At 46.5% G+C, this 7,553-nt stretch overlaps 1 protein-coding gene across 1 annotated transcript in view; it reads left to right on the top strand.

Annotated features, from left to right (window-relative positions):
* Positions 1–208: 208 nt before the first annotated feature.
* LOC310771784 (F-box/LRR-repeat protein 2-like) overlaps positions 209–7,553 on the top strand; it is a 22,391-nt gene continuing 15,046 nt past the window's right edge. The window contains exons 1-2 of the mRNA XM_083664308.1: positions 209–710; positions 6,127–6,188. Of these exons, the coding sequence (XP_083520434.1) occupies positions 681–710; positions 6,127–6,188 (92 nt within the window). The 5' untranslated portion in view covers positions 209–680. The remainder of the gene's footprint in view (positions 711–6,126; positions 6,189–7,553) is intronic.

Below are 7,553 nucleotides of genomic sequence, written 5' to 3'. Positions count from 1 at the left end.
TCGTGTCAGGTCATGGGTTTATTTGGCACCGTTATATATACCCGTGACTAATTGGGTAAAAACACTCAAAATTTGTTGTTAGTAAATTTTAAAAATCTCTGCAAGACCCCCACAATCAAAACAAATCGACCACGCGTGCTTTTCCCGCAGCAATGACGTCACGTAAGCCCGCCCCTTCCTCACAAATAAAAAGGAAAACACGGCGGAAAACAATAATGTCAGTCGCCACGCGGACATTTGGCGATTAATATAATGTTATGATAAACGAACGTGGGAGTTATTCGCGCGTTTATCTGGTCGTTTTAGCCGAGTTGGGGGATTTGGGTCCAGTTGACTTGCGCCGGAGCGATGAAGGGAGAGGCGGAAGTGAAGTCACTTGACAGACCGTCCATGTTATTATTGTTATTTTGGTTAGCTCTGTGATGAGACGGGCTCCAGAGCCGTTGGTCTCCGAGACAACGACCGTTAACGTTCCCCCAGGCTCGCACACCGGACCGACACTACCCTCGCCGCTGACCCGGAGACAGGAGCCTCGCCGACGGCTGGGCGGGTGAGAGGACCCGCAGCTCCAGGCAGCTCGGCTCCTACCCCGACCGACCGAAAACGGCGACAAAAACAATACGGCATTCGTCAAACGGCTCTCTCTCGCCCTAGACTGGTGTCTGTCTGCGCGGTGAGACATGAACGGCATCACCAAGGGCCGGTTCGAGGTAACGTTATGATAGAGGGAGTTGACCACCAACGATTCAACTGTTTGTTTCTCGTAGACGTGGGAGTCATACACGCTATACTGTGCGTGTTTGCGTGTGTCTGAATATGTATGCGTGTATGTGTCCGTGTCTGTCTGTGTATGTGTGTTCGACCGTGCACTGGTCTAATTTTACATGCGGGAGGGAGCCGAGGCTTTTTGTTGGTCAAGGGTAATCCGAAATCCTGTTATTGTCCAGGCGTACCAGCTGACAGCGACAACATGGAGCTCAGGACTGCGGGACAAGAGGGCTGTGGCTGGGGATAGTCTGTGTGTTAGGGCTGGCCGGGACTGGTACTGTAGCCTGAGGGGAGACAGGCTTTCAGGAGGGGACTGACTGACTGTAAATACTGGCGGTGCAGTGTAGCAGCATTTCATTTGTCAACCTTTGGATTTGGCCAATAACATTGTGTAACAGTGTTTCACATCGCAGACTGTTTGGGTGCCTTCTTTTTTCCTCTAGCAGTCACTACCATGTGCTACAGATATGGTCCTTTTGGGTCCCATGTTCAAGTAACTATGTAACGTGTATCATTTATATATTTTCTTCCATATCTTGCTGTGACCTAACATGGATATTGATGTGTATGATCGGTACACAACATGCCCATACATGTTTTCGTGTCGAAGGGCATACAAGTTTAGAGATTGCGTTGGAATAGAACTTAGATCATGACGCACAAGTCATGCATAATACCTTTGTGTTATGATCATTTTCATGCTTGGCTTTGTTGACATTTTCTTATTATGCTAACCATCCTCAAAGCAGCTGGTTATATAGGTTCCCCAAGCTGTGTTATTTATGCGAAAATATAAGCTATTCACGTTGTTGAGATTCTATTGAGAGAGATGGCACTTGACTTACTCTGTCAGGTGTTCAGCCACTGGATGCTAGTCAGTAGTGTGAACAGTGAGTGACTGAGAACAGAAGTTGGCGGTGGTGCTGATGTGTTTTGCCATATCAGTAAATTTCCCATAAGCCTCTTAGAAACAGGGTGGAAACCAGCATAATATGGTGGGAACCAACCTGGAGTATGTGTGTCAGAGGGAGAAAGAGAGAGAATGGAGAGAGAGAGAGAGAGGAGGTGGTGGTGGTGGTAGAGTAGACTGTACTCAAGGAAATGGGACAAATACCCCTGAGATGACGCTTTAGTAGGGTGGTTCTCAAAGTCGGGACCGGGGACCGCCAGGGGTCCTTGGGGGTCCGTCCGTGGTCTAATACTTTGTGTCAGTTTAGGGGTCCTTCATGTGAAAAGGTTTGAGAACCACTGCTTTAGCATAAACACATATTACCCAAGCTTCTTTTAGATGCGGTATTGCAGCCCAGCACATAGATCCATAAAACAGAAAATATGATTGTTAATGTTACATTGGTGCATAATTATTTCATAGTTTATGTGGAAAAACATGACATGAGTCATGCTCGTGCAGGTCCCAAAAAACCCCACAGATTTTCTTTTCATTCAAGACCTCAGTTGGCCTGCTAGGAATAGGAGTATGATTGCAGAGAGAGGAACTCCCTGCTCGGGAATGCTGCCCCGTTGGCACAGGGACCCGGGGCATGAGGACACCGAGGTGACGGCCATTAATGAGGAATGCATACCGGAGTTAGCTTTGAACCTGGCTTTGATTATGCAGCAGCCAAGGCCCAGATATGACGGGGCAAGTACTGCGGTCATGCCACTGTGTCTGACAGCTTCTTCCATGGGGTTAGGCTTACACAACATTGAGGTAGGGCGCAAGAGAATCAGCTGTGTGCTGCACAACGCCTAATGTCTTTGTGTGTTGCTCAGCTGTTCCACTTCCACTCCATTGAAATGTAGCGGAAAACGTATCGGTGTTCGTTAACTCACCAACGCGATCCTATCAAATAACAGCCATACTTTTTGGGGGATGCACAGCTAAGTAGTCTTTTCCAGTATCTATTCAACTATTCAAACAGGGACGGTTTTGTCTGGTACAGTTGGCAAACTGAAGCCACAACACAAAAAGGCTCTACACTACATTTGATAGTGTTACTGGGCTGGAAGGAGACCAATGCAAAGTGGTTGCCATCATTAGGGGTATCTACTGCATCGATCTATCGATTCATAATTCCTATTCCAACTACATCTACTTCTACTTCTCCATTTAATTCTAGTGTGACTTGTATCGATCTAAAATCATTTTGCAATGCAAATAACCGATTGTATCCATACTTACATACTAAGAATTTGTGCCTTGTATTTAGCACAACAAACGTTATGTGGATGTATTTTCCACACACAGAATGAATAGAGGCCTTGCACTGAATGTTTGTGGAGTCCTCTTTCTTCCTGGATGGCCGCCTGTAACCTAGGAACCTTCTTTTTGTACATGGCAATGGAACAGACAATGGTTACTATGCATTGATATATGAGAAATATATATAAACAAAAACATGGTGTCTTATTACTGTCTGGATCAACAAGTCACAGTAAAATAGCATTATCATGCTGTTCCAGTGTTTTACCTACTCTACCACTGTGCAAGTGGTTACCAATGGTTACAGACAGCCGTAGTGGAAGACAGAACTACACAAACATTCCATGCAACGCATCTATTTTTGGCCCCCAAAAAAGTAACTGTATCAATTTCAAGTCATTGAATCATCATGCATCGCTCTAAGGTTGCTTTCTCACTGGGAACGATTGCGTTCGTTTCGTTCTCTTCCGCACTCGGGAACGATTGTCCCCCCGCCCCTCTCCCCCGCTGGTCAGCTTTCACATTACAGCATTTCTTCCACACTCGGAAACTGAAGAGAGTGCACTGACTTGCATCATCACCTATGCCTGGAGTTGATCGTCGCCCGTTTGTTGTCTATGTGGTTCGGAACGGTTGGCTTTCACACTCGCAAGTGTTCCGTGCCCGGGCACGCCAAAGCGCTCCCCAGATCACCTTTTCAAGTGGATCCTGTCACGGTTCCCCCGTTGCGCGCCCCTGGGCACAGAACGGAACGGTACGCAACGTTCACACTCGTCAAATGTTCCAAAACTGGGGTAAATTTGGGGGACAAGTGTGCTCGGGAACGGTACCGGGGCGCAAGTGAGAAAGCACCCTTAATGAGGCAATATCGCCCTTGTAGCGTATCGCAACCACGTATCGTGATACGCATCGTATCGTTAAAACGTATTGTTACACCCATAGTGTATCATGCTAGTTTGGGTAAACCCAGCCTCCACGTGACCTCTATGTGCTATCAGTCACGAAGTCTTCGTGACTGGGTTTACCCAGGCTAGTATCATGCATCACCAGGCTTGATCACAACCTATCTAGATTAGGTCGTTCCAAAATTCTCTGTATAAGCACATGTATGTAGAAGGAGAGGTCAGAGGTGAGTGACATTGGGTGGTTTTGAATGAAGTCCTAAGTTTGGAACACCATCTCTGGCTTTGGAGCTGGAGAGACATGGATCAATCTAGTCCTTGGAGAAGCCAAGTCCCCTCCCTAATAGTCAATCAGCTGATGTGTACAGCAAGATTAGGGTCAGTTTACTTCCCCATCGCTCAATTCGGATTGTAATTTGAAACGGAAAGTCATTTGATAACGATAAAGACTCTACTCTCAAACATTCCCACAGTAGATAGAGTTGATATACGGAAGGGACTTGACCCCAATTCTCACGGGTAGATTTATGAAATTGTGTTATTCAAAGTTATTATCAGGGGGTTATCTTCAGCGGGGACTGACGATGGAAATGGTTTTTTAGTAATGAAACTATTCAGGGGCGTTATTGGACAGAGTTAATCTTAAAGTTAATTAAACCTGTGTTTCGAACCTTTTCGCCTGCCGCGATGTTACCTGAGCTGTTAAGGATGTTAAAATTCAAACCAGCTTTGGTTCATGTTTGGCCGGGCCACCTCTCTTCTTGACCCCACTTCCTGTCATGGCGTTCACTTCCTCCCTCTCTCCCTCTTCACCTCTCTCTCCCTTCTCCCTCTTTTCTTTCCTGTCATCGTCCTCTTAGTCGCCCCTTTTTCTCCCATGCCTTTGTTTTCCTCAGTCTGTTACTCCCCCCTACCACCTCTCTCTCTCTCTCTCTCTCTCTCTCTCTCTCTCTCTCTCTCTCTCTCTCTCTCTCTCTCTCTCTCTCTCTCTCAATTCAATTCAGTTCGAAATGGCTTTATTGGCATGATAAGGTGCATCTTACATTGCCAAAATATACATATAGCAACACTTTGTAATTAAAAAAGCAAAAACAAAAAACAAGACATTTTGTTACTCAGTAACAGTAACTCTCTCTCTCTCTCTCTCTCTCTCCCTCTCTCCCTCCCCCCAGGCGGTTGTGTGTGTCATGGAGCTAGCTGTAGCTCAGACATTCCAAAATAAACCTTTCTGGTTTCTCTATGCATTTCCTTACTCCCCTATTTCTGTTACGTTTGTGTGTGTGTGTGTGTGTGTGTGTGTGTGTGTGTGTGTGTGTGTGTGTGTGTGTGTGTGTGTGTGTGTGTGTGTGTGTGTGTGTGAGAAACAGCAGGGAGTCCCCTCATTAGATAGAGTTTCCGAGCCTTTAGAGGATACAAGTGTATCACTGGCATCTCACAGAGGCACAGAGGACGTGGGTGTATGCGCCGTAATTTAAATTCATGGATGAACACAGCCCACCTGATCTCGAATGTTCTGCCTCTGTTCTCCACACAGAGAGGCACTGACTAGAATTACCTGCTACTAGTGTGTGTGTGTGTGTGTGTGTGTGTGTGTGTGTGTGTGTGTGTAGTGTGTACATGGCGTGTGTGTTTCCCAATCAGCAGATGGCCAGACATCCAGCGAGTAGACTAACTAATTGAGCTAAGCATGCCAGCGAGCTGAGCAGGCTAACGGAGTTAGCTGAGCAGGCTAACAGGGTTATAAGAAGCTTGTATGGAAGGGAAATGAGAAAGCCGAATGTAACCTTCACTTGTTTATTTAGAATAGCTTAAGTAAGTAATAGGTTACTTCTCAGGAGCTTATGGAATACTAGGTTCATCGACACTTTCACTGCAATCCAATCATCCAATTGTATTTTCAGTCCAATTCAAAAGCGAGTGCCGTTTCATAAAGCAATAAATGGCAATCTCACTTTTACATTTGAGTTGAAGGACCCCCTCGAAAACGAGATGGTCCATCATCATAGTCACAAGGGGTTTATCCTCCAATAGAATTTGTAATGAATAAAAATCGTCCTGGTGTAGCCCTGTATTTGCCTGGTGTCGAGTGCTGGTACTAATAACGGCGGTAATGCTGCTGTGTGTTCTTGTATGTTTGGATGCCTGTTACCATGGTGACAGCTTATGTCTTTCTCTTGACCAGCAGACAAACGCACGTAGCACGTAGCACGTAGCACTAACGTCAACGTTGTTGTTTTTCTTGTGTCTCGGCAGGTGTTCTCGAACAGCGATGAAGCCCCCATTAACAAGAAGCTCCCCAAAGAGCTTCTGCTTAGGTAAGATTAATATCATGGGACCTCCCCCTCAATGCACACGCACACACGCAAACACACACACACACACACACACACACACACACACACACACACACACACACACACACACACACACACACACACACACACACACCATGTGCATAAACCCACACAACACAAAATACCACACCACACCCTGGGGCAGGGGGTTTAGGTCAGGGTTACTCATTAGCAGAGGTAGCCTTGAGTGAGCGTGTAGGGGTGTAGGTGTGTTTAGGTGTGTGTGTAGGGGTGTAGGTGTGTGTGTGTGTGTAGGGGTGTAGGTGTGTGTAGGTGTGTGTTTGTCTCGTCACTAGTCTGAAATGAGATTCTGTTAACAGACCAATATTTCCTCCTGCAGCAGCTGTGCGTGTCCCACAAATGTGGCCACACACACACACACACACACACACGCTTTGCGACACGTGGATTTATAGACGGTATTCACAGAATTGTGTTGCTAGGGAACATTTTGAAACCTAGCTTATTTCCTGCCAGCTAAAGTATTGGGAAACACTGCAACAGGAAGTATGCTAGGGGCAATCAATTTATATGCTGTGTAGTCTTGAAAGGGATGCACCTGCCTGTACTTCTGTGGACACCTACACTGTTGTTTTCTGTACTTGAGCACTGTGTGTGTGTGTGTGTGTGTGTGTGTCAGTGCATGTGTTGCGTGTGTGTGTGTGTGTGTGTGTGCGTGCGCACGTGTGTGCATGTGTGAGTGAGTGTGTGTGTGGGTTTGTGTGTACGTACGTGTGTGAAAGATACACTCATGGCCCTATGCAAACACTACAGTATGGCTGTTTGTGTCTGTGTGGGCTATAAATAGCCTGTCTTGGTAGTAAATAGCTGGTGGGGAATTCCGCAGTGCTCTGCTCTCCTGCTGCTCCAGCTGTGCCTGACAGAGACTACCAGTTATCACCAGCACACTTTCCCTGGTGGACAGACGAATTCACGTGCACGCACGCCACGCATGCCACGCACGCTACGCACGCACGCACGCACGCGCACGCACATGGAAACGACACCACATGACCTATTGTCACATGTATCATGTTGAGACACACAACACCATCCATGATGAAGGCTCTCTGTGATTGATTTCCTACAAAATAAAAGCCAGGTAATGTCGGCCTGCCACTTAATGGTGCTTTGGTTTCACACCGCTGACTGTGGGCGGAGCTTTTTATATTTGTCATTTATTCTGTCCCACCACCGCCATGTCTGTCTGTCTCGTGAACACAATATGTCAAGAACAATATGAAGGATAGAAAATTAACACACCACTATCCACCTTATTTCTAGCGGCCATGATGCCTATGCGTTTTTCTTCTGGTGTGATCTTCC

The sequence above is a fragment of the Poromitra crassiceps genome, assembly GCF_964638095.1.
Source record: "Poromitra crassiceps genome assembly, contig: HAP1_SCAFFOLD_1224, whole genome shotgun sequence".
Classification (NCBI taxonomy): Eukaryota; Metazoa; Chordata; class Actinopteri; order Beryciformes; family Melamphaidae; genus Poromitra; species Poromitra crassiceps.
The sequence above is the reverse complement of the archived record's forward strand: the minus strand, read 5'-3'. Positions and strand labels throughout refer to the sequence as shown.